The sequence below is a fragment of the Oryza brachyantha genome, chromosome 3 (genome assembly GCF_000231095.2).
Source record: "Oryza brachyantha chromosome 3, ObraRS2, whole genome shotgun sequence".
Classification (NCBI taxonomy): domain Eukaryota; kingdom Viridiplantae; phylum Streptophyta; class Magnoliopsida; order Poales; family Poaceae; genus Oryza; species Oryza brachyantha.
This window is the reverse complement of record NC_023165.2, coordinates 17,585,528-17,611,521: the sequence shown is the minus strand read 5'-3', so window position 1 is coordinate 17,611,521 and position 25,994 is coordinate 17,585,528. Positions and strand designations below refer to the sequence as shown.

Sequence of the window (25,994 nt, the reverse complement as noted above, 5' to 3'; positions counted from 1 at the left end):
GACGACGGGCTGGCGAGGACGGCGGCTGTGCGGACGACACTGAGATTGGCGGCGGCGGGCGGGCGCGCAAGGGCACTATAACGGTCCTAAGGTAGCGAAATTCCTTGTCGGGTAAGTTCCGCCCCGCACGAAAGGCGTAACGATCTGGGCACTGTCTCTGAGAGAGACTCGGTGAAATAGACATGTCTGTGAAGATGCGGACTACCTGCACCTGGACAGAAAGACCCTATGAAGCTTTACTGTTCCCTGGGATTGGCTTTGGGCCTTTCCTGCGCAGCTTAGGTGGAAGGCAAAGAAGGCCCCCTTCCGGGACGGCCCGAGCCATCAGTGAGATACCACTCTGGAAGAGCTCGGATTCTAACCTTGTGTCAGACCCGCGGGCCAAGGGACAGTCTCAGGTAGAGAGTTTCTATGGGGCGTAGGCCTCCCAAAAGGTAACGGAGGCGTGCAAAGGTTTGCTCGGGCCAGACGATATTGGTCCTCGAGCGCAAAGGCAGAAGGGAGCTTGACTGCAAGACTCACCCATCGAGCAGAGACGAAAGTCGGCCTTAGTGATCCGACGGTGCTGAGTGGAAGGGCCATCGCTCAACGGATAAAAGTTACTCTAGGGTTTACTATTTCTATCTATTCGAAAAATATATTAAGATTCTTATGATATAATTAAGTATATCTATTATAAGGAATATTGACTATTGTATTTTTGAGTTTGCAAAAAAAGTATTCTATTGGATTAGATAAATAATAAGAAAATTGCAAAAAAGGAGAAGCAATTAAAAAGATTTGATTTTTCTTTTCCCATCCTCATGGCCTTTCTATCCTTCTAATCGAACTTGAAATTGGATTCAAAGTACGACTTAGTTGAATGCACCTATTTCGAATCTAAAATCATTTTCGTCTACTTCTTTCCACACGCAATACTTATTCAACCACTCTCGGACCCCACAAACGCAAGATGCATATCAGGAACTCCTCTTTTGAAGAAGAAATGGAAATGTTACCTTGTCCGTTTGTGGCAATATTCTTTCTCTTTTTGGACTCAATCGCGAAGGATCTATCTAAACCAACTAGCAAACTCTTGCTTCGATTTTCTGGGGTACTTTTCAAGTGTACCAATAAATTCTTTGTTAGTAAGGAATCAAATGCTGGAGATGTCAGTTATTTTGAAGTTATTCTAATCTCGTACACACAAAAATTTGCAATTATTCATCTACTACTGGAATTTGGATTTATTTTATCGATGCAAATTGGATTTGGATAGAGGGTCCACATTCTTTTATTTTAGATAGAAGAAAAGTTTCTTCTATCTAAAATTGCTGACGACGCTGAGAATGGCGGTGGCGGAAGGGCGGGCGGGGACGAGGGCAACAGCACCAAGCTCGTCGACCCCCGCCATCGCGGGTGGGGGGGGGCGAGGGCAACGGCGCCCGCCGCCCTCGCCCTTCAGGCTGAGAGAGAGAAAGAGAGAGTTTAGGGCTATGACATGTGGGCTCCACCATTTAAAAAAAAGAAAATACTGACTGAACCGCCACATGTATGCCACGTATGACAAAACCACTTTGATTGGATCGAGAGGTGTATTTTGCCCCGTATTGAAAGTTCAGGGTAAACAATGTCTGGTTTTCGGGTTTAGAGGGTAATTCGGCCGACTACAGCAGGGGGTACTTCGTACTTTTTTTTTCCCACCCAATATTTGTTATTGGGCCTGGCTTAGTTTTCGGGCCCATTGCACTTGGGCTCTAAGCCCATGAGAGCCATCTTCCACATCGGCACATCCTCATGTATTGATTGACCTACCTCTGCCCTGCTGTGGCTCTCAATCCGCCCGTCGTCCATGGCGTCGTCGTCGCCGACGGTTCGGCCATGGGCGGACCTGCAGCACGACCTACTCGTGGCCATCATGTCCCGGGTGGGCGTCCCCGACCTCCTCTCCGGCGGCGCCACCCGCACCTGCTCCGCGTGGCGGGCAGCGGCTCGCGACCCGCTCGTGTGGCGCCACGTTGACCTCCGGGACTGGCCCGCCCTGACCTCGGCCCGGCGCCGGCTCCGGCTCGCGGCGGGAGACGGCGCGGAAGAAGCCGCCGGGCGCGGGCGCGTCCCCCTGCAAGCCGATCTCTGCAGCGTGCTTGAGATCGCCTCGAGGCGGGCGGACGGTCGAATGGAGGCCCTGCTCCTACCGGAGTTCGCCGATGAGGAGCACCTCCTTTTCCTTGCAAAGAGGTAACGCCTCCTTCTCATTGTCTGTTTGAAATATGCTTTATTATTGCTGCGAAGATTGAATTACCGAATTGGGGAATAATCTTCCACATCCGCCCAGTTCTTGTTCAAAGAGATGTACTTTATCTTAGTTCATGTGCTCATTTAGTTCTGTAGCATGAAGGGGCATTAGGGGTGATTGTTTGGAGCATATTTGCAAACGAAAAATAAATTGTGAATAAAACTTTTATATATGTATTTCTAGTGACTTAACAGCCAAGTCGGGAAAATAAACTTTGGTAGAAAAAAACTTGTCGGTCAAATATTAGCTTATCAGCAGAAGCAGAAACGAAAAATTGGGGGAGGTGTTAGAACAGATGCTCCGTTCATCTTGTAAGCTAAGCAGAACAACAAGTTGCCATAAAGATTATATCAGCAATTTTATGTTGTTATAATTCGGTGGAAAATTGATTTTTGTTGTTTTGATTATAGAGTCTAGATTGATTCACCTGATTTGAATTTCCAAATGTATAGCCATCCGTGATCCCCCATCACATTACTGATAAACTATTAATGGCATCCCAGAATATCTGTTGGAACCTAATCCCCAGATATCTTACCAAAATATAAGGATATCTGTGCTAATAGTTTCACCTTATTACAGTCATCCTGAACAGGAAAAACAAGCCAGATTGTGAACATAAGAACACCTTTCCATAACAGCAGTAATCTGAATTCAAGGCTTATCCTCTTTGTGATGCATGGATCTTGGTATAAGACCCCATTGCTTGTGGCTTTCTTAATGTTTGTCCACACTAAGCATGAAATGTTGCAGTTTCACATTTTAATATACCTTCGATGGTAGCAATGCACAAGCATGAAGTGTTATGGCACAAGGAGATCTTAGACTCTTTGTCTTACTGTCTTCTTTCAAAACAATCTCTGTTCTGCAGTTTTAAAATTTCTCAAAGAATGGCTGCTAAACCAATTACATGCTAAATTCCCACTAGTTATTTTTTTTGTTTCCAGAAATGAACTAAAGAAATGGCCTTTGTCACAAGCAAATACCCACAGTGGTATGGATCACCTTATACAGTACACATCGAATTTTACTTTCTTTTGTTTGTCTCTGTTATGCGAAACAAAGAGCTTGCATGGTTTCCAAGCCAGTTTTTTTTCAACAAGTTATTTCAATAAGAACAGTGCCCTGTTTAAGTAGCTAATGTTTAATTTAACCTTCAACTGTATTCTGGTTTTCCAAATGTGTTCATGAGATAGATTCTCTTAATTTCTAAGCATGTGTTGTGTACTTCCCATGCATAATTTACAGTGAAGTCCAGATTCTCCATAACCATGAGAGGTCATATATTATTACTTTTGCTGTAAGTTAGACACAATCTGAATGTATCATTTTTTTTTGTTTGAACTACTATATTTAGGAAGTTAAATTAGATCTATTGTTCCTCGCCTTCTCAACTCTGTATTTTTCACTAGGCGTTATAATAAACTTGAAAGGAGCTATATTGTTAAATGAAAAATGGAAGTAAGTGCCACCATCGGATAGATGATTGTGGAGTTTGCCCACGTGTCTAATCAATGCATTACATTATAATAATAATTGAGAATTTTATGTCAGTAAATTCAACTGATAATCCAAAGTGATGAACTAGCACCCATAACAATTTGTTACTGCCAATGTGCCACATTGCAGTCATATGTTTTGTCCAAACTAGAGAAATGGTAATGGAGATGATGCATGTGAATTTTATGCCTGTATGTGGGGAGAAGTGTTGGATATCAGTGCACGATCCTAAAATGATGCTCCTCCTGTTTCACAATATCTGTCCACAGGCCACCATTTGCACAGAACAAGAAAATACTTCCTGTAAGAAAAGGTTAATAAGTAAAGACCATGCGTGCTCTTACTGATCGCTTATTCTAAGTATTTTACCTCTTTCAAATCGTTTAATTAGGTTAGAGTGTGCAAACACTGAAATAACATCTTGATTTATTTATTGAACAAACAAAAACACCTGCGACAATAGAGACATCCTGAAGAGTATGGACTACAAAACAAGACTAGATTTGAAATACATTAAAGACAAAACAGTCCTGCCTAGGATCCTGATAGCAATCACCCATCAAGGTGAGGTGAGCTGGGCACAGAGTTCGGAGGAATTACTGTCCCCAGTGAAATGGAGGCATGTTGGGGCGCACCGGTGCAGTGTATCCTATACATTTACCATTGAAATTAATCCAATGGCCATTTTTCTGCTAAGATATTGTTTTATTTCATGATTACCCAACCATCAACACAACTATTTATACTTTACAGTTTTGGTCCTCTCTCCCCAAATAGAATTTACTAGTTCTGGAGTGAAACTTGCTTCAACATAGGAATGTCATCTGCCACGCGGGCATGCACTCCGATGTGCAGTCCAGTAACGAACTTTGTTTATTTTTTAAACTTTTTTAATAAACAATTTTATTACTAAACCTCAAAAAAAAATATTTTCACCGTATGAAACTTTTACCCACGCTAATACCGGTAGCGTGGCAAGACAATGTTGCCACACAAGCTGGTTGGCACGGCAGGCTTGCCACGCAATCAACGATGGCGTTGCAACGTTGTCCTGCCATGCCAGTGTCACTGGCGTGGCAAGCTTGCCACGCTAAACACTCTGTGTGGCATCATTATCTTGCTATGTCAAAGTTAGTGTTATGGCCAAAAGGTTCATAATATGAAAATATTTTATTCGAGATTTAGTAATAAAATTATTAATTAAAAATGTTTTTAAAAAAACTCCAGTAACAGCATTAGCACTCTAATGCACAATGTATGCCATTGCTGTGGTGCATGTTGTCCCTCATGCTGTTGCACTGATCACCTGGACTCACGGTATTGGCAACTGTGATGGCAGCGTGATGAAAGTGGTCAGCCATTCAACAAACTTATCTCAGTTCTTCCTGATTCAGTTCAAATTTTTTTGCCCTGAGTTCTGATTAGAATGACGCAGGAGAGTTTTTTTTCCTACACTACAGATCTGCTCAAACAGAGAATGAGAAGAAAAGTGATCTCATGTATTACCAATTTAGTGCCAGAAACGATTACTCTCTTATTTTTCCCTCAAATTGATTTGCTTACGTGTAACAGTTGTGTAAAGGAACCCAGAGTGTCGGTCTATATTAGATGGTAGAGGTCAAGGCAATGTTACGCCCTAAGATGCCTTTTGGATGTAAGATGAGCTGGCTCCCAGTGAAATCTAGTACATGTGGATACTTCTGTCTATTGGGTAGAAATGCGAGTCCAAATATTTGTATTTTGACCGGTAACCCACTGATAAATTTCTACATTTAAATTCTAGTTTGAAATCTGAATTCATATATGTGGATAGTATGGAATAGGGGTATCCGCATCACCTATCTATTCATATACTATAGGCAGTGGTCTTATGGCTAAGCATGTAAACCTAGTCGGGCCCTCCCATATATCAGATATAGGAGGCTGATGTCGTATGTGACTCAGTACCCAACCCGTGTAACCCTACCCCAGGTATATAAATGGAGGTAGGGGTCCCTTGAGGACAAACTAAACTCTAGCCAGCGGGTATTACTCGTATTCGAAGGACCAACGCTGGATAATCCCTTATCTCCTGTGCACTCTCTTTTTCGATCTTGTTTCTACCACTTTATTTATTGCCGATACAAAACATTGACAATATCCTTTTGTCTGGTAACCACCCCCTGTTTTTTTTGGTTGCTTTCACACATACATTTCTAAGTTCATTGCTCTTCTGTTTATAGTTCATAGAGATAGTAGCAGTAAATTTTCCATCATTCCATGTTTTCAGAGTTCACTAGTTGTTTCTGATTCAGTAATGCCTATCCAATATTTTCATTAGAACACTGTGAGTTATGTGAAAATGGTATTTTCTATGAGGTTTAAGGTCACAATCATGCAACATTAACTTGAGATTCAATAGCATGTGGTTTTGCAGTATGCTCTATCCCTGCATAATACTCTTATGGCATTTTCTGTTAGAATCATTTGTAAGCACTATCTCAGTTCCAAAGTATAAGCATTTCTAGACTGGTTAGCATAGATGAAGAAGATGTCAAAAAATTCTCTTTTAGTCAGTTCAGTGCTCAATTTTTTAACTTTGAATTGATTAGATTCCTTTTCTAAACATTTGATTGACTCTAGAATCATTGGAATGATTAAAATAATGGAATCAATGCAAAAATGCTTATATCGTGGAACACAACTTGAATCCTAGAAATGCTTATATTTTGGGATAGAGGGGGTAATTATTTGTGGCAGTGCATGCTGTTTATTTCGCCTGTATTCCTTTGTCCAAATTGGTTAACAGTTTTTTTCCAGATATTTATGGACATATTGTTATGGATTACAGCTAAATGTATTTCTTGACATTTTTTCTGCAGGAATCCAAATCTGCACTATTTCAGCCTTCCTACCACATGTATAACTTATGATCAGTTCTGCAAGGCGATTGACAAATTACAGTCTCTTAAGGGCATGGCAGTGGATGAGAGTCTTATTAATCACGATGTCCTCAGCCATGTGCATCAGTGTTGCCCAGATTTTTTGGAGTTGAAGGTGTTTGCACTTTATGTGGATGAAGAGATGGCTTCGATCATTTGCAACTCCCTTCCACGCCTTAGGAAGCTTGAAATACCAAACTCTGATATGTCTTGTGCTGTAATAATAAAATTCCTCGATTGCCTAGAGGAGCTCGAGTACCTGGACATATCTGGTTACGAGACTTCAGCAATATCAAGTGCTGTGCTTCGAAAAGCTTCTCGGCTGAATATCTTCATCTGGAACTCAAAATTTGAGCTTGGGGAGTTCATGGACTGCTCAAATTATGGCGAACATTGCATTAATCCTCAAGAGCCTTGTAGTTGCGTGATGGATCACCGAGTGATGGACTGGCTGGCTGGACCTTCAGAGCCTTCCTGACGAGATTGAACTGTGACTTGAGTTAAAATGTTAAATCCTACCTGCTATTTCAACAATAGTTGAAGTGGTGCTTTGAGTTACTTGTCAATCAAATGATGGGTAAGGTGCTACCGTGGTAGCGTGCTTTGATGTGCGTTGCATGACGATACTTGGGTCCGTTCAGTTTCCTCCTGCCGCTCCCTTTGTTTTGGAGTTTAATATGTATGTGATATATTATAATTTCATGCATTTAGTGCTCAATGATCTCTTGAGCGAGAATGAAGCAACGCACACTACTTGTTGGCTTGTTGCAGTGTCGCAGCTTACGATAAATTTTAAGCTGTTACAGTTTATTGGACCTGATTAATTGAGCTAGCAAATGCATGATTGTTCCGCCCGTGCAGAATACTCTGCTTTATGCTGTTTTTGTTGAGCAAGATGCCTGTGTTTCCTCGAGGAGCATTTATGTTGGGGATCGCCATGATTACACTATTTTTAATTAATTTATTTCCTGTGGACACTACATTGTTCTGTGAATTCTGATATGGTAAAGGAACCATAGCAAGTTGCTTGGAGCTTATTTACCTTTTTTTCTTTGGAAAGGCAACAGTTATGGTAGTTCATTAAAGATAATCAAATATTCATAATGTGTTTGTATCATTAAACGAACTATCCTAGCTGACAGGTATAGTTTATGCTAAAATCCGAAAAGGTTCTGCTAGCCTGCAACGATTCACAAGCAAAACCGACCTGGTCGTTAGGTTTGGCTAATGGAGTACGAGCTGGTGTGGGGGGGACGGCTGGAACGCCCGTGGCCGCTGCCCCGAAACGGAAATGGGGAAAACGGTCCCCGTCCCTGGCTCCCTGCCCCTGCATGGTCCCCACCCGGGAAAGGAGCCTCGAAATCCCCGAAAACGATTTGTTGCAACAATGCAAGACAGAGTGTATGCATAGTATTCCAGAAATCGTGTCAGCAATGCAAAACGAGAACAAATCTGTCTCACAGATCGGCCGTCGACGCCTGGGCTGCGTCGGGACTTGGGTGGAGGGAGCATGCCGGCGTCAGGCGGAGGTCGGGGGGGGGGGGGGGGGGGGGGGGGAGCAGAGGTGTTGATGTCAAGATGTAAATGTTAACGTGTCACACACAAAGGCCTAGGAGTTCGGTACAGGACCTAAATTCTTAGAAGATATGCTGCAAATGATTTGAGGAAGAATAAAACAAGTCGATCAGCTATCGAGCCGATTGGTAACTAATAATCCAGCCGATCGGATGTTAATGCCGCAACGGTTAGCCGATAGACTGAGCAATCGACTGTAAAAAGCTTGGATTGGCTAGAAACTTGATATAAACATATTTGAATTAAATAGTAGACCAACATAATCCCCAAGTTACTTATTAATATTAGTCGATCGGACGAGCCCCTATAACCAAATTGAACCAAACATACATAGATCGGACTTAACCAAGACAATATAAAGTTGAGCACGATATAATTATAGGAAACATGAAGACAGATAGGGCTAATAAATAAACCGTTGAATTACTTGGAATAAACAATGAATCATGTGTTACGATCGGCTAAACCCAAGTTACATGTAATTCTCATAAGCCAATGCAACCTAAATAACTGCCGATCTAAATAAATCAAGTCGATTGGTATAAAAATAACATAGTAATTCAGGCGGAGGTCGGGGGGGGGGTGCACTGTTGTCGGAGGGCGGCGGGCAGACCGGCTGGCCTGAAAGCGGAGGGCGGGGAGCAGAGGTGTTGATGTCAAGATGTAAATGTTGACGTGTCACACACAAAGGCCTAGGAGTTCGGTACAGGACCTAAATTCTTAGAAGATATGCGGACGTACCAGTCAGTTTGATCCTGCAAATGATTTGAGGAAGAATAAAACAAGTCGATCAGCTATCGAGCCGATTGGTAACTAATAATCCAGCCGATCGGATGTTAATGCCACAACGGTTAGCCGATAGACTGAGCAATCGACTGTAAAAAGCTTGGATTGGCTAGAAACTTGATAGAAACATATTTGAATTAAATAGTAGACCAACGTAATCCCCAAGTTACTTATTAATATTAGTCGATCGGACGAGCCCCTATAACCAAATTGAACCAAACATACATAGATCGGACTTAACCAAGACAATATAAAGTTGAGCACGACATAATTATAGGAAACATGAAGATAGATAGGGCTAATAAATAAACCGTTGAATTACTTGGAATAAACAATGAATCATGTGTTACGATCGGCTAAACCCAAGTTACATGTAATTCTCATAAGCCAATGCAACCTAAATAACTGCCGATCTAAATAAATCAAGTCGATTGGTGTAAAAATAACATAGTAAGTCAATCCGCTACTCTATTGATGTAAATATGATAAGTATGTAGATTGGCAAAGATCATTGACTATAAATGACTGACAAACGACCAAGATCTATAAAATATGTAGCTTAGATTGCTTACAATAATCATAGAAGATCGGACTCAACCAACACAGTTCAAGATTACGCATAGCAATGTTAGGATATATACTAAACGGATCTCTAACACACAAGTCTCGATTGGACTCTGACTCTCTTAGAGATAAAGGAAAAATCTAAACTAACTCTAACTAATAGATAAAATTAAATTACACGAAATCTGATTATTTCTGAATCTATCTGTAACATTCTAGGTCCAATCATACTCTATTTCTTATCCGATCCATACTCTATTGGCTGAATCCGAGTCGTATTCTGCCTAGTCTTCTATCCGATTGCCCTGTTTCCTATCCAATTCAGTCTTTAATCACAATTTAATCTATAACGACAATTATCCAAATTCTAGCGTTAACAAGAGGGCAACGGGCTTGCAGAGGGCGGCGTCAGCCCTCTGTAGCGGTAGCGGACTAGGACTGGCGGCCGACTGGGATGCACCAACACGAGACTAGCGTTTTGCTGCAGCGGTGGGCTAGCATGCTAGCTTAATAGTTGATTTTTTTCTTTTTTCTTTTTTATTCTTTTGGTGCCCCACGGGTTAAAACTGTCCTCCTCCTCCCGACCCCCCAAAAACTGGGGCCCTACTCTACTCTAGATTTCCCGCGGGACGAAATTTCCCCCGGCAACTGCCCGTTGGGGCGGGAATTTTGCCATCCCTAGTACGAGCTAGAGAATTAGACAGCGATCGATTTCCAGTTTTTACACGACTACCTGACAGCCAAGGGACGTGCTTGGTAAGAGGCAAAGGATTGGGCGTTTATATAGGAGAGTTAATGCGAGGCTAGCATGAATTTTTTTATTTTCAGGACCAATCCCTTGTTTGTACAAGTGCTAGATAGTTATGACAATTAGTAGGAGTTTATATAGAGACTATATTTTAAGTGTAAATGGATGTTAAGAATCTATATCATATAATTTGAAATCAAAAGCTCTATATACATTTAGAATATACTTAATGTAGTTCAATCTAATAATTAGTTAGGCACTAATACTATCAATTTATGATGAGAGTTACCATCCCATTTACTTAATTTAATTTTATATGCATATACAACAAATATGTATCCGCAATTCTCCTTTCCCGTTCCATTAAAAAAAATAAGTTCCTGTAAACAAACCATGAAGTTTGCCTTATCCTTTTAATCTCAAAATCCGTCCTGAAACCAAAATTTTGGATGTCTTACTGACGAGAGGCCGGTATATATGAGACAATAAATAATCTTTACAACGGACACACCTACAATGGTGATACTGGAATTTCTAACATGAAAACTCGGAGGAAGATCTAGATTAATAAACAATTATATTTCTACTCATTATATCTCCAACAAAAAAATAAAAAACTAACATCACCAGATTTCACCATGGTCCATCGTCGTAGTAGTCGTGGTCGTCATATTCGTCATCATATTCGTCGTCAGAACAGCGCGGCTTGTCGTCCATGGGGCTCCGGTGGCAGCTCATGCACCGAAAAGATTTGGCGCCTACCGCGCCTCGGATAACCGTGCGAGCGCCGCAGTACTGGCATTTTCCCCTGTCCGGTGATGGGGGCCTCGCTACCGGCGGCGGCGGCGCCGTCGTCTTCCGCTGTGGTTTCTGCCCGGAACGAGTCGTCTGCGCTGGCACCGGTTGTGCAGACCGACGCATCTGCACGACCTGAGGTCTCCTCGGTGCGGTCTGTTTCGGCGGCGGCGGCGGCGGTTGTTGTTGCCGTGTCGGCTTGGGTGGTTCGGGCGGCTTCCTGGCCGACGCTGTCGCCGGCTTGGTGCGGTACAGGTCTTCCGCCCGCTTCGGACGCGTGCACGGCGCGGCGGCGGCCTCCGGCGGGGGATGGCTAGCCGAGAGTGCCTTCCAGGCGTCCTGGACGAACTTGAACGCGCCGTCGGCGGCGGGGGAGGTGTTCTTGTCGGGGTGCACCAGCAGGCACAGCTTCCGGTACTGCTTCTTGACGGCGTCGTGGGTGAGAAGGCCGGAGCGCGGCGGGGGCAGGCCGAGCACGGCGTACCAGTCGGGCCCACAGCCGTCGGGCCCGAGGACCTTCCGCGCCGCCGCGCAGTGCACGGCGTAGGCGGCCGCGGCCTGGGCGACGCCGGGGAGGTCCGGGTCCAGCCTCTGCGCGTTCTGGCACCATTGCTTCGCTCCAGCCACGTCGCCGCGGAGGAAGCAGCGCTCGGCCATGTTCTTCGCCTGCACGGCGCCGTCTTGCTTGAACGAGTCAGCCATGGTCGAGTGGCGGGCGTGATCACCTCTGTTCCGCCGCCGACGGTTCAGTATTTAAGGTGTCGGGCGCCTACCGTACCGGGAGAAGCGGATATCCGACACGGAAGACCGACGTCAGATTAGAGTCCGACACGGAGCGCGACGCCGGGACGGCGAACATGTTCAGTTCTTTTTTATTTTTTATTTTTTGCCCTTTTTTTTTTCTGTTTTCCACTTCCCAGCCATAACTTTCATCAGAATCACAGCCGTCCGTTTCTTCCTGCGGTTCAACGAAAGCCTCTGGATAGCTGCCATCTGTCCGGAGCATTTACGCGCGCGCCAAGCCACCTCGCGCTTTTAGCACCAGGAATTTCCTCGCGCGCGTGCGCACCACGGTGACCGAAGTCGTCGATCCGACGAGGAAACGCGCTTCCAAGCTCCAACCTTGCGCCGTCATGCGCCGACGCTCCTCACCAAAGCCGGTAAGGCCGAAAAAAGTCTGCACAGAAAATCCAGCTCGACTCCATCCTAAGTCAAACAATTAGGGAAAAAAGAAACCCGCACCCAACATGACCCTGACCTCTACGGCATGCGATATGCTCCAACGTGACGAGTGCCCAGGGGTAGACAGAAAGCTCGTGACTCGTTAGCTCGCTCGACTCGTGAAAAGCTCGGCTCGACTCGACTCCGCTCGTTTCAATTTTCTAATGAGCCGAGCTAGCATTTTAGCTCGTTAGAGATAACGAGCCAGCACAAGCTGGCTTGCAAGCTGCTCACGAGCCCAACGAGCCAGAGCCCACCCCAACACGGAGGCCCACCAGACAGCCCATTGCCCAATAAGAAAAACCATAGTCAAAGGACAAGGTAGCAGTCGTGAGCTCCTCCACCACCGTCGCATGCAGCCGACGGTCAACCTCGCGTTGCCCCGAGCTTCTCCACCGAACTCCCCCTCCGACGGCCGCCTCCTCGCGTCACTCCGCCATGGTCGCCGCCCCAAGCTCCTCCGTCGACGGCCGCCGCCTCGCGTCACTCCGTTGTGGCCGCCGGCCAAGCTCCTCCGTCGATGGTCGCCGCCTCACGCCGCTTTGCCACGACCGCTGGCCGAGCTCCTCTGCCGTTGCCGTCGCCTCGCGCCACTCCACCGACGGCCGCCGCCCCTGCCACTTAGCCGATGGCCGTCGGCCACCGCCCCGCGCCGCTCCGCCACGGCGGCCGCCTCGCACCGCTCCACTCCTGGCCACTGCCCCAAGCTTCTCCAGCGCACCGTCTCCTAGTCCTAGGCTGCATCAGCTCATGAGCCTAACGAGCTAGCTCGAGCTTTCCAACGAGTCGAGCCGAGCTGGGTTTTTAGCTCGTTAAGATAACGAGCCGAGTCGAGCTAACTCGTTATCTTAACGAGCTAAACTCAGCCGAGCTAGCTCGATATCCACCCCTACGAGTGCCCCAGTAGGGGTGCACGTATCCAGCAGAAGATCTAGTAGCTTTGTCAGAATGAAGCCCAAAAGGTAGTTGTCACGCACAGAAATTCCTCACACGAATTTCTGAACTTAATTGTGTATTAAATCCCTGTCCAGGACCAGCCAGGGTACACAAAAAGACAATGTTGATTACATAACCATCGTTCTTAGAAACAACTGAAAATTACACTTATTCTAGCGGAAATGCAGCGGAAAGAAAAAGGGTAGACTAGCTCCAGCGGGTACGGCTCCAGTCCACAGGCAACACTTCGACGGCGGAACAGCTCACTCCTGAGAGGCACCTCCATCGGACTCGACTTCTAGCTCTGGGGTGGGAAAGTTAAGCAAGGCTGAGTACAAACCACCGTACTCAACAAGTAACACGGACAAGGGGAAGAATAAATGATGCAATGGGATTAACAAGGACAGGCTAGGGTTAGTTGCGATAAAGCAGCAGTTTAAACAAATAACAGAGCTTAAAGAATAAAGGTAATTAAGTACAGTAAAGCATAAATAAATAAACAGTTGTAAAATACCACAACACTGTCCAACGTTACACCACGTTGCAACAGGCCCAACCACTACTCAACGTTACACCACGTTGCAGTAGTCCCGAGTGATAACCAGTTTACTCAAGTTATTAAGGTTCACTAATCACAGTGAAGCTGGGAGTTCGCCCGTAACCGTGGGCACGGCTATTCGAATAGTTTATACTCTGATCAGAGGTGTACTACTGTACCCACAAGACACGACTCCACTACACTTGAACGTGCGCCGACATACCACCATGGTATACCGGAAAGGAGACCGTGATAGGACCCGTTACACAACCCTCCCTATTTAATCGCACCACACTTCAGGTTTCACCCCCTCCTTTACAACAAGTCGGGCAGTCCCCTCTTGTGCCTTGGTAGATCCGGAAGCAGGAGAAGCTTTCGTTACACCACGATTGCCCGTCCATACTCCATCACGCCTACCCTTGCCTGGGTACGTCAAATAGTTCGAAGTCATGCTCCAAATCCCACCTTACCCATTTCGGCATGTGGTTAGCACTTAATTACTTCCAGGGTTTCCCGTGAACCGGTCTTTAATCGCCATGGGTGCGACTCTCAAAACCATACACCCACAGCCCACCATTATCAATATTTTAGTTGACATTAACCCGAACCGGGTAATGAGTTATTATCTCAGCTATTCAGAACTAAGCATGATTAAATGTGATCCCATGAGCTATTTGTTCTAAGCATGGCTAAGCATTAACCTAGGCCTATCTCTAGTCAAGTTACCCTTGGTCCAGCAATGAATAAAGTTGGATAAACAACGGCATAATAATAAGGTTTACCCGGAAATAACATAAAGTAAGTACTTTAATTAAAACAATGCATATTTGAAATAATAAAGCGGGGAATTTGCAATAATGGGTTCAATATGTTCAAGGATGAGTGTCACTTGCCTTGCTCTGACCCTTGGGGAACTTCGGTGACGATCTCGAAGTAAACCGGCTCTTCAGCGGGGTCCGAATCTAAGCGACAAAGCATAAAAATAAATAAAACAGGCACAAACTCTACTGAAACAGCAAAAGAAACTATTTTTAATGGATTCTTGGTAATTTTATGAATTTAATGAAATTTGAATGGACCTAAACGGAGACTAGATGAATTACTTATGAATTTTAGAAGTTTTCTGGGTTTTTTAGCTAAACAGAAAAGTCCTAAATCAATTATTGCGCAATTAATGGGGCTGCTGACGTCAGCGAGGAGAGAGGAAGCTGACGGCTGACAGGTGGGGACCACCTGTCGATGAGAGAGGGGAAGAGGGAGAGACTGACAGGTGGGACCCACTCGTCAGCGAGAGAGGAACAGAGAGGAGGGGAGCAGCGAGCGCGCGGCTCGGGCGCACGGCGGCGACCGGCGGGCGACGCGACGGTGGCTGCGGGACGACGGCGACGGCGTGACGGCGACGACCGGCGAGCGACGACGGCGCGACGGCGACGACGGCCGAGGCGGCGACGCACAGGCGCAACCGGCAGAACAGCGGCGACGGCTAGCACGGCGATGACCGGCGAGCGGCGAGCGCGGACACGCGCGGGCGCAAGCGACGGCGGCCAAACGTCGGCGACGCGGAGGTGACGACGACCACGGCGGCCGGTGGGAGTGACGAGCTTCGCACCCGTCCGGCGACGGCGTGCGACTCGGCGGCGGTCGCCCGGAAAGGGAGAGAAAGAGGGGAGGAGGGTGCGGGTGCTCACCGGCGGCTGCGAGGGTGCGGGCGGGTCGGCGAGACCGAGGCGGAGGTGGCGACGCGGGCGGGAGCGGAAGATCGGCGGCGGCGGCGGAGATCGACGGGTGACGGCGACGGGCGAGACGTGGCGGCGGAGAGGTTGGAGGAGCCGCGACGGGCGCGAGACGTCCACCGGCGACGACGAGAGCCCAGGAAAGGTCGGCGACACCGAGGCGGAGACGATGACGCGGCTAGGCGGCGACGACCGGCGACTGGTGTCAAGATTGCACGGCGGCGGCGAGAGGCGGCAGCGCGGCGGCGACACGAGCGACGGCGGAAAGTGGGCGACGGCGTGCGGCGGCTCGGGATTTATAGGGTGGCGGCACCGGCTAGGGCGGGCGGAGGTTGGAGACCGAGTCGGCGACGACGCGGTCTCGGCGGCGACCGTTGCGGCGGCGGCGGTTGCGGCGCGGCGGCGGACTCGGACTCGGCCGGCGCGGTTGCGGCGCGGGCTGGCGGAGCTCGGTCGCTGACAGGTGGGCCCCACCTGTCAGTGGCGCGAGAGAGAGGAGGGAGGCGGCGCGGACTTCGCGGCGCGGGCGAGCGGGCGAGCGCGGGAGATGGGCCGAGCAGCGGCCCAGGCGGGGCGCGCGCTGGCGGGCGGAGGGAGGCCGACTCGGCTGGGCCGGCTGAGCGGGAAGATGGGCCGGCTCGGCTGGGCCGGCCCGGGAAGGAAGGAGAAGAAAAAGAAAAAAAGGAAAAAGGAAGAGGGAGGAAAATTGGACTTCGGCCCAATTTGGGAAGGAAGGGAAAAAGAAAGGAAAAAGGAGGGAAAAAGGAAAACCCCACTTTTGCCGAGTTTTAAATTAATTTGTTTTGCCAAATTTTATACTTCTGCAATTTGAATTTAAATCCTGTTAGTCGATTTGCGAGCCACGATTTAATTGAATTAGGTCCTTTTAGAGGGATTCTTCCTGAGTTAATTAAGCCAATTGTTACTTACGAATTTCTTTTTACGATTTAAGGCTTAGGACGAAACTCCGGGTGTGACAGTAGTAGTCTGGAGAGATGCGGCGGGTCAGGACCTTGCTCCGCATCGCCGAGCTCGCGCCACCGTCTCCAGTGAGCTTGCACCGTCACCGCCGAGCTCGTGCCGCCGTCTCCAGTGAGCTTGCTCCACCGCCGCACGCTCCGCTGCGGCTGGGCTCAATTCGCTGCCGCCGCCACCACCGAGGTTGCTCCACTGGCGCCGGGTTCGATCCGCCCCGGCCAGGCTTCATCCACCGCCTCCTAGGTGAAGGTCGCTCCGCCGCCCTGGCGAAGATTTGCGAAGAGGAGATGCGTTGGGAGAGAGGGGAAGATGAGAGCCGAGAAGATTCTCTCTATTAAAAAAAATAAAGACTCATAAAAAAGTATATAGATGTGGATTGCATTGTAGAGCTAATACCCTTATCTCATGTGGCATGTTTAGACTACTCATATGAGTAGCCTGCATAGTGCATGCTCTTATCGGGTCAAGCTAGTCATCTTCACCCTTTTCATAAATTTTGTTTTTTTTTTTTACTTTTGGGCTTCAATCTAGACCTAGGTCCAACCCGTTGCATGGTTAGGCCTGGCTAGGCTTAGGCTTTTTTGGCTTGGGCCAGTTTGGGCTGATCGGGCCATACCTATCACTAGTGAGATCGAGAGAGCGAGATTTCGAGTTAGCAACAACTCCTGCATGCCATGGATGAGGGAGCGGTTTTTGCCAGATCAATGCATAATCTTGGTGTTCCAATTAGGATTTTAGGGTTAGGAGAGGAGGAGGACGGTGTTGGGAGCAGTGGCGGAGCCAGAATATTTTCAAACGTAGAGCTCAATTAGTTGAATTTATATAATTTTTTCTTTATCTTCTCGTATTTAAAGTTTTAAAATAAAATTTCAGTACATATTTAGGATCAGAAATTGGGCTAAGCCCAAGCTACCCTACTCCTGTATCCGCCCTTGGTTGGGAGGTAAGTAGAGGCATTTCTGGGCTTGAAGAGATGGCTGGGAAGGGGCCGGAAAGACGGGTGGTAGCAATGTGCCGCTGGAACTACGAGGTTGAGAGAGGGCAGTAGGCTAGCAATAAGACAGCGACGTGCGGTCATAACTATGAGATTGAGAGGGCATGCAGTGGGAGGGGTTCGGCCAAGGGGGAGCATTAGGGGAAAGTTGATGCCCAAATAGCTTAGGTCGATCGGGGTAGGCCCGTGGTGGGGAAGATAGTGGCGTGGCCAAGCGGTGGCGATGGGACGGGGGAGTAGGGGCCCACCTAGTTCTTGAGATGAACTCACTAGAAGAAGGACGAAAGGAGCTTGACGCAGGGAGTTTACCGCAGGGATGCCATCCTCTTGCATTTACACTTTGCGGGAAGTGCTCACTGGACGGAGTGCGGGAGGGGGGTGGAGGGAGAGAGGCCGTTGCCGGATAAAGCCAACAACATAGAGACGCTGGTTTTGGCGAGAAAGAAATCTGTTTGATTTGGGAATTAGGAGAACATGTGAAGAAGACGATGACCAGAAAAATACTTGGATGGATAAGATACATAGGTTGGTGGTTGTGCGAATGCACGCCCATTAGGAAGCTGGAAGCCTCCTTACGCAGTGCCAAGAACATGACCCTTGGCATCTACCGATTTAAATAGCTAGATACCCTTCACAGTTTTTCTATTTTTATTTAGATCAAAGTTTAGGATAGTTATTTTGCTCTGTAAAGCCATTAATTGCCGGTTAGATTACATTATATATAATCTTTACGGAACACCACCTCTGTTTTTTATTAGAATCATTCATCTTTCTATTTGCAATTGAGTTGGTTCCTCACCTTGTTCTTATTAGTTCTTGATTTCTCCCAAGAACTAATACACTTGTGGTTAAGCTAACCGTGCTTCGTCAGGATTACGAACACATACTAGTTGTAGTGATTGCTTAGACGCAACGTGCATAGACGGTTATAGTCGAATTGTCACATTCACATCCTTACAATCCAAGTTATTTCTCTCATAAAAATTGGGACACTTGAGAACACATCATTATGCGCCTATTTTAAGTCCAATCCCGTTCACCTTTAACCCACAGGTGGATCTAAGACGAGAAATCATTGGTGCCATGTTTAGTACTCCATATAATCCTTAAACATATATGCAATAAAAAAACACCGATTAACAATGGAATTTGAAAAAAAAAATGATTGGCGTCACTGTCACATGGTATTGTAAAGCACTGTTGAATCTGCATCTGCGTTGACTAAGCATTGAAAGAAAACACTGCTGAAGAAGACAATGGTGGTGGTGAATCTACCACCCATCTCCTATGGTGATTTTTTACCAGCTACTCCATGTTCTTTAATGTTAAAGAAAGATCATTCTACACATTATTAACATATTATTTGAATTCTAGAATAGGGATGAAATTGTTTCAAATATCTCATAATTAACTTGTTCCAAACAATGCTAGCACATGCATAGTTTATTTATCGGTAGCATATCACATATATTTAGCTAGTATAACTATATGGCATTTACTCCCTTGGTCCAAAATTATAAAGCACCCTATTTTTTAGGAGAATCAATCTTGATAACTTTTGACTAATAATTATACTGACAATGTGTATGGTTAATATTATGCATTTTATATTTATATATTCATATTGAGAGGGACTACAGCACGGATTTCGTCGGACGGGAAGCAGCGGAGAAGAGAAAATCGTGTCCGCGCATTGTGTTGTTGGGTATCGCTGCATGCCTACATGTCGTTGCATGCCTACGTGCTCCGCACGTCGCTGCATGCCTGCATTTCGCCCACGTTCGCCCGCCTCCACCAACGTCACGTGCCTCTCGCCTCCGCCGTCCCGGCATTCCGCCCACCTCCATGCGCCCCCACGTCCGCACCTCCGCCGTCATTGCACTCGCTGCAGTGTGCCCATGCCTTTCGCCTCCGCGCTCAGATGTACCTCACATATGATACCAGATGATATCACTGGTATGGTACCAGATAATACTACTTGGTATCATCTGGTATCGTAGTGTCGTGTGACAAAGGAGGTTTAAAAAGATATCACATGGTATCAGGCGACGCCTGCCTTCGCCGTCGTCGCAGTATCGCCGCCATGTGCCGCACGCCTCCCGCCTCCACGCTCAGATGCGCCCCACGTATGATACCAGATGATATAATCATTTGATATCGTAGCGTCGCGTGATAAAAGAAAGCTTAAAAAGATGCAGGTATCACATGGTACCAGACGGTACCGTATGGTTCATTGGCCGAGTTGCCTGCAAGAAGGGAAGAACGACAAGGAATCGCGGCGAGGATGCTCGACGCCGGTGCGAGGTATCATGCTGTGCGAGGTGGTGGCCATGATGAGCGAGCTCGACACCAACCGCGACGGCTTCGTCGACCTCGGGGAGTTCGTGGCGTTCCACGGCTGCGCCTGCAGGGACGCCGAGCAGGAGGCCGAGCTACGCATCACCTTCGATGTGTACACGTCGACGGAGACAGGCACATCGCGACGGCCGAGCTCGGAAAGGTCCGGATGGAAGGACGTGGATTCGTCCCCTTTAACTATCCCGTCCCCTGGACGACATGACGTTGTCTAGTTTTTTTGATTCATATTTTAAAATAGTTGCATGTGATAGTAGTCTTGTACTCTCGCTGTCACAAAACAAATCAATTTTTCAGTTTTAGATTTGACTCTTCGTCTTATTAAAAATTTTACGATTAATATTTTTATTTTTATTAGATAATAAAACATGAATAATAATTTATGTGTGACTAATTTTTTTAAATAAAACAGACGGTCAAACACTCGGCATGGGAACTGAAATGTTGCATTTTTGAGGGGCGGAGGGAGTAGTTGTTATCGTGAAAGAAATTAATGGTCAAAGCATGGTAGTGAAGACCGTGTAAAATATATATCTTATAATTTCGATGGAGGAATCATTTGTTACCAAGGAAAAGATTTGTTTAGGAAAAAAAAGGTTCACTATTACAATACACCAGCCGATGGTTTTGGAAGTATGAGAAAAAACATAAGAATTTCAAAAAAAAGCTTAGCATACTTCTGGAGTTATAAAACTCAGTAGTTCATTTTTTAAAGGAAGTTATCACGATTATTGACAAACATGAACTCAGCATAATATGTTTCAAGGATAATACATTGGGCCGGCTATAGGCCCAACATGGCCGGTTACAAACCCAGCCATGTTGCTTTTCCCAACCAGAAACGAACAGAACACTCAGGTGTCTCTATATTTTGTCATGGCTGTCTCCGTCCTCTTTAATTACTTTTCTCTAATTACAATCCCCTTGCTTTCCCCAACCCAATCGCTTCTTCTATGCTGACACCTTAATTTGACACTAAGATTAGTTTATGGCACAGGTTGAAAACCGAGCCTTATCTAGAGCAACGCTAATAAAATAACCAACAGCTGGCTGGCTATAAAAATCTTTATATTCTTCTCCTCAGTCCACTCATATATTAATTAACTCTTTATCATCAATATAGAACTCATGTGTCTCTCTCACAAAATTTCTTGGTTCCTGTGACTGAGCTGGCTATAAACCTATATTCCGCTTCTCCTCTCTCATTCCCTCTCTCTTTCGCATCGGTATTTAGCTGACTTATATCTTACTATTATACTTGCTTCTAGGTGACCAGCCTTATTTATATGATCTAACCGGGCAGGTATTTTGATCAGCAGCACGACCTTCTGATTAACATTGGCCCCACATTTGGACCGTCCGACTTCGAGACTGAGTTCAATTAATTAATTTTTTCATGTTTTTTATGCACAAGGTTTCCTAAGAGCAAATTTAATAGCAGAGTCAACTAGTAGTTATAAATTTATATAGAGTTAACATATATAATATCTCAGCTATAACATCAACTTCAATATGTTTCTGCTATCTATATTTTCTTTACTTATGTATTTAATGCATGTGTAGAGCTATCTGTTATATAAAAGTCAACACAGTTTATTTTTTATTTTCTCTCCTTTCCATAAACTTATAGTTCGTAGCTTGCTATTGTGCTTGCTCTAAGTCGTAACCAATTCTACAAGAATAGTTTTGATGCACTATTGCCGCTATAGCAGGAGTCATATTCAAGAAAATTTGGTAATGTTGGCATTTAAAGTGCAATGGTAAGAGTGACTTCTATAGATCTTGCCGGCGGTTTTCGAAGGTGTTCACAGGGATAGGGTTTGCATGCGTACATTCTAGGGGGAGTGTGCGTGCGTTTTGAACGTCTGCGTTGTACTGTGTTCTAAAAAAATGCAATGGAAAGACGATGCTCGGAAAGGTTGATGGTGAGCATTAGTTGCATTTAAGATTTACAGGTGTTGCGCAACCTAGGCAGAACCATTGCATTGGTTTTGGAACTGTTCGAAACTGTATTGATGTGTCTCATACATATACATATAGGTATCATACTTGTTACTCTCTATTTTATAACGTAGTATGTTTAACTCTTTTGCTTATAATGTTTGACCATTTATCTTATTAAAAATATTATGAAAATATTATTTATTTTGCTTGTGACTTATTTTATTATCAAAAGAACCTTAAGCATGACTTGTCATTTTTTATATTTACACTAAATTTTTAAATAAGACGAATAGTCAAACGTTATACCTAAAAAAATCAAATATCTTACATTATAAAACGGATGTATTACATATGTATCAGGCCTATACCGTTTGAACGGTATACCATTGCGTTGTCTTCCTCTGTTAAAAATAAAAGAATGTGATAAGCATGGACTCACATAATTGGGTCCCAAGACTAAACAATGTATCACCTCTCACTTCTACATAACCTAGTAAAGCAGATTGGCCATCCGTGATGAGGCCCAGCAGCCTGCCACAGATCTACTCATCTGAAATTAGGTCTACTGTAGATGATAGTAAGAGGTTTGGTCTGTTATCGATGACATATCATTCTTCACGGACCAAAATTTGGGCTCGGCACAAATCATCCCTCAAAGGCCACAATAAGTGCCCGTCACTAATGACTTATCAGTGACGAGAAATAATTTAGAGTCTTTCACCGATGACTCATTGGTGACGGGGCATATTAAACTCATCATCGATGACTTCCGTGACGGGTTTATTATACGACCCCTCACGGATGTGTTTGAGTACCCTTTGACTAGGTTTTTTGGCTGGCACTTAGCTAGTTAGATCCAGATCACAAACACAGCTAGCTGCCAGTCACTAAGACCTTGTTTGGATCCCCACGACTTTTTTAAGTCCCTGTTATATCGAATGTTTGGACATTAATTAGAAGCATTAAATATAGACTATTAATAAAACTCACCTTATATTTTGGACTATTTCACGAGACGAATCTATTGAGCCTAATTAGTCAATGATTAACGGATGTGATGCTACACTAAATATTTGCTAATCATGGCTTAATTAGGCTTAAAAAATTTGTCTAATGAAATAACCTTTATTTATGCAATTAGTTTTGTTATCAGTCTATATTTAATATTTCTAGTTAACATCCAAACATCCGATATGACAAGGAAGTAAAAAAAGCTTCTGATTCAAACAGCCTCTAATAACTTATCGGTGATGGCCGGCAGTAGCGGCTAGCAGGCAGCGGCAGTGCGCCGGAGGTGGCGCACGAACGGTAGGCAGGTAGCAGGTAGGAAAAAAACGGAGACGTGGAGTTGCAAAATTAGATTCTAAGGTCCGTTTAAGTGGGAAAAATTTTTAGAAGAAAGATAACATTAACACGTACAGTCACACATTTAAAATATTAAATGGAGTCTAATTATAAAAAAATTTCAGATTCCGTCTGAAAACCGCGAGTGAATCTTTTGAGTCTAATTAATCCATCATTAACACATGTTGGTTATTATAGCACTTATGACTAATCATATCCTAATTAAGCTCAAAACATCTTTTAATGTTTACGTATATTTAATGTTTTATTTAGGTGTCTAAAGGTTTGATGTGATGTTTTTAGGAACTAAACTGTACCTAACTCCGGTGGAAACAAAATAAATGAATCCAATTGGGATTCTATTAAGAAAAACAAAAGCAAAGGGTTAGAAGTGGAGAGAGAGGACGGACACATGGGGGAAGGAGGAGTCAACCATGAAGAGGGAGGGAGACGGTGGCAGAGGCAGAGGGCCCATGGTAAGGGAAAAATAGGTCCACGGCCCGGAAAGAAAAACAAAGAAAAAGTAATGTCTTTTTATTTAATTTATTTAGAATGTTACGAAAGTTTCGTTAAAAATCTTCTTAATTAATTTCGGCACAACAAATACATAAAAGATATTTATGGCCTTTTAATACTTTTATTTAATCATTTAATTTTAGTTAATTAACTCTTGATTTAGTAAACAAATTACTCTTGAATAATTTACAGTGTGAGGAAGAGTCGATGGGTGCATTTAGCTATACTAAACCTTATGTGTGTATGTATACATGTATATATATATCCTATGTTTTCCAACCCAGTAAAATCTAAGGTGATCTATTATAGCCAGTTTTATCATTTTTTCTTTTTTTTACTGATTCTTTTATCAGTTTTTATTCTATCATGTAATCTGACTTCATATTTTCTTGTTGAACTATAGGTAACACGTATAGCCCATGTCACAATCAACTGTATTTAATTCACAAACGGATGAGCGGTAGCTGTAGCTTTCTCCAAGACTCGAAGAAACGAGCCATCTCGATCAAGAATTCAAGCCTCGCTCATAATTTGACAGCAACTTCTTGCTAGAAGCGCCTTAGCTCTTAAGCAACACCGTCCTTTTAAGCACCTTGGACATCTATCCTCGAATCAACACAAACACTACAAGTAAAATACCCAAGCAAAAATGGTGGCAGTAGACCCGACAACTCCTCCCTCCGCTGCCACGACCGTCAAAGACGACCACCAATTCACCGTCCTCGTCGACGGCGTGGAGACAGCCATCCACGAGGGTGTGCTCCGGTGCAACGGAGGCACGCTCACCGTGATCAGCCCGGGCGTCCTCAGGGTGGACCGTCTCCAGCACGTCGTGGTGCGCGGCGGGGGCAGCGGCGGCCACGTGAGCTTCACCCGGTGCGGCTTCGCGGCCGCGGAGGACTGCGGCGCCGCGTCTTTCCACCGGTGCGACGCCGTGCGGGCGGACGGGGCGCGGGAGGTGTCCGTGCGGCGGTGCCGGTCCGCGGACGTGGAGCGCGCCGGCGCGGTGGCCATCCGCCGGTGCAAGGGCGCGGCGCGCGTGCGCGGCGCCGGGGAGCTGCGCGTCGGGCGGTGCCGCGAGGCCGACGTGGGCGGGTGCGCCGACGTCGCCGTGGGGCGGTGCCGCGCCGCGCGCGCCGACTGGTGCGGCGCCCTGGGCATCGAGCGGTGCGGGTCCGCCGACGTGAGCCGGTGCGGCGCCGTGCGCGTGGACCGGTGCCGCGCCGCGACCGTGTCGGGCTGCGGCAGCGTGGCGGTGCGCCGTGGCAAGGTGAACGTGATCGAGCAGCCGGCGGTATGTCTGGAGAAGCCGACGATGACGCATCAGTATCAAGACGGTGAACCAGTGTATGCGGTCCCTTTGGAAATCGTGAGCAAGTGAATTAAGCAGACATCGCGCATCGCCGAGTGCCGACGATTGGTCTATTTTTGGCTGATGCACATATACGTGCGTCGTCTGTATCGGTATGGTTAATATAGTAGTACTACTGAATTTCATATATAGTGCATGTTACGTAATAATGTAATATAGTTTTCGAGTGTTTTGTTTGTACGGAAACATATGTATAGTGTACTTTGACTAAGAAGTGGAGAACGTTACACAGACATGATACAGATAAATAATTATGTGTTGATCTACCTTTGGAAAATACTTGGGTTGATTATGTAAATGGGCATTATAAATTTGCTACATTGAGAAAAATATCATTATTATTCTTTTTTGCTGATGAGTCTCCCTGATCATTCGAAGAGATGACTTCATAAGACATCTGATTTATGTTACTCTTAGGAGACATGCTAACCCGATCATCTGCTAGGTCATCTCGCACCGGTAGATTCTCAAAAAGTATGGGTTGAGATGAAGAGGTCGCCGTGGGAGATATGTAGAAATTATGCTCTTTGGTTTAAAAAAAATATAATTCAGTATAGGTTAATATATATATATATATATATATATATATATGTATATACTTTTTCATGATAAATTATAACACCACAACCTCTTTGACCCTAAGGCCTCTAATGGCTATCTATAAGATATACTATATATTTTTTAATAGAGAAGAGATAAAAACTAGCTATCTCTTAATTAAGAGATAGTCTATTGTATATATTTTAATGTCAAGTGAGAATGAATTGTGCGATCATTTATATTATAAGTTATTTGCTAAGAGCTAGATCACTAAAGAAGTTGTCTTTTAGAATACTTAGAGATAGTATGTTATCTTTATTGTTCGAGGTGGCCTAATATAATAGTGGTGTGGTTTAGCG

At 45.3% G+C, this 25,994-nt stretch overlaps 3 protein-coding genes across 3 annotated transcripts; 2 read left to right on the top strand and 1 right to left on the bottom strand.

The window, feature by feature from the left end:
- The first annotated feature begins 1,802 nt into the window (after window positions 1-1,802).
- On the top strand, window positions 1,803-7,546 carry LOC102712790 (F-box/LRR-repeat protein At3g48880-like). The gene is made up of 2 exons (XM_040522185.1): window positions 1,803-2,217; window positions 6,637-7,546. The coding sequence occupies exons 1-2, from the start codon at window positions 1,832-1,834 to the stop codon at window positions 7,172-7,174; spliced, it is 924 nt and encodes a 307-aa protein (XP_040378119.1). The 5' UTR covers window positions 1,803-1,831; the 3' UTR covers window positions 7,175-7,546.
- Window positions 7,547-11,002: 3,456 nt separating this feature from the next.
- LOC121053817 (atherin-like) lies at window positions 11,003-11,866 on the bottom strand. Its single transcript, XM_040521770.1, has one exon. It carries the CDS (start codon window positions 11,864-11,866, stop codon window positions 11,003-11,005), a length of 864 nt encoding a protein of 287 aa, XP_040377704.1.
- Window positions 11,867-24,324: 12,458 nt separating this feature from the next.
- Window positions 24,325-25,372, top strand: LOC121053888. The gene has a single exon (XM_040522339.1). It carries the CDS (start codon window positions 24,373-24,375, stop codon window positions 25,102-25,104), a length of 732 nt encoding a protein of 243 aa, XP_040378273.1. The 5' UTR covers window positions 24,325-24,372; the 3' UTR covers window positions 25,105-25,372.
- The last annotated feature ends 622 nt before the right edge of the window (window positions 25,373-25,994 follow it).

What these genes read in the sequence shown, in the direction of transcription:
- LOC121053817 (XM_040521770.1), bottom strand. Translation starts at nt 11,866, where the DNA reads ATGGCTGACTCGTTCAAGCAAGACGGCGCCGTGCAGGCGAAGAACATG.
- LOC121053888 (XM_040522339.1), top strand. Translation starts at nt 24,373, where the DNA reads ATGGTGGCAGTAGACCCGACAACTCCTCCCTCCGCTGCCACGACCGTC.
- LOC102712790 (XM_040522185.1), top strand. Translation starts at nt 1,832, where the DNA reads ATGGCGTCGTCGTCGCCGACGGTTCGGCCATGGGCGGACCTGCAGCAC. An exon ending in CTCCTTTTCCTTGCAAAGAG is followed by an intron (nt 2,218 to 6,636) that starts GTAACGCCTCCT and finishes TTTTTTCTGCAG; the next exon opens with GAATCCAAATCTGCACTATT.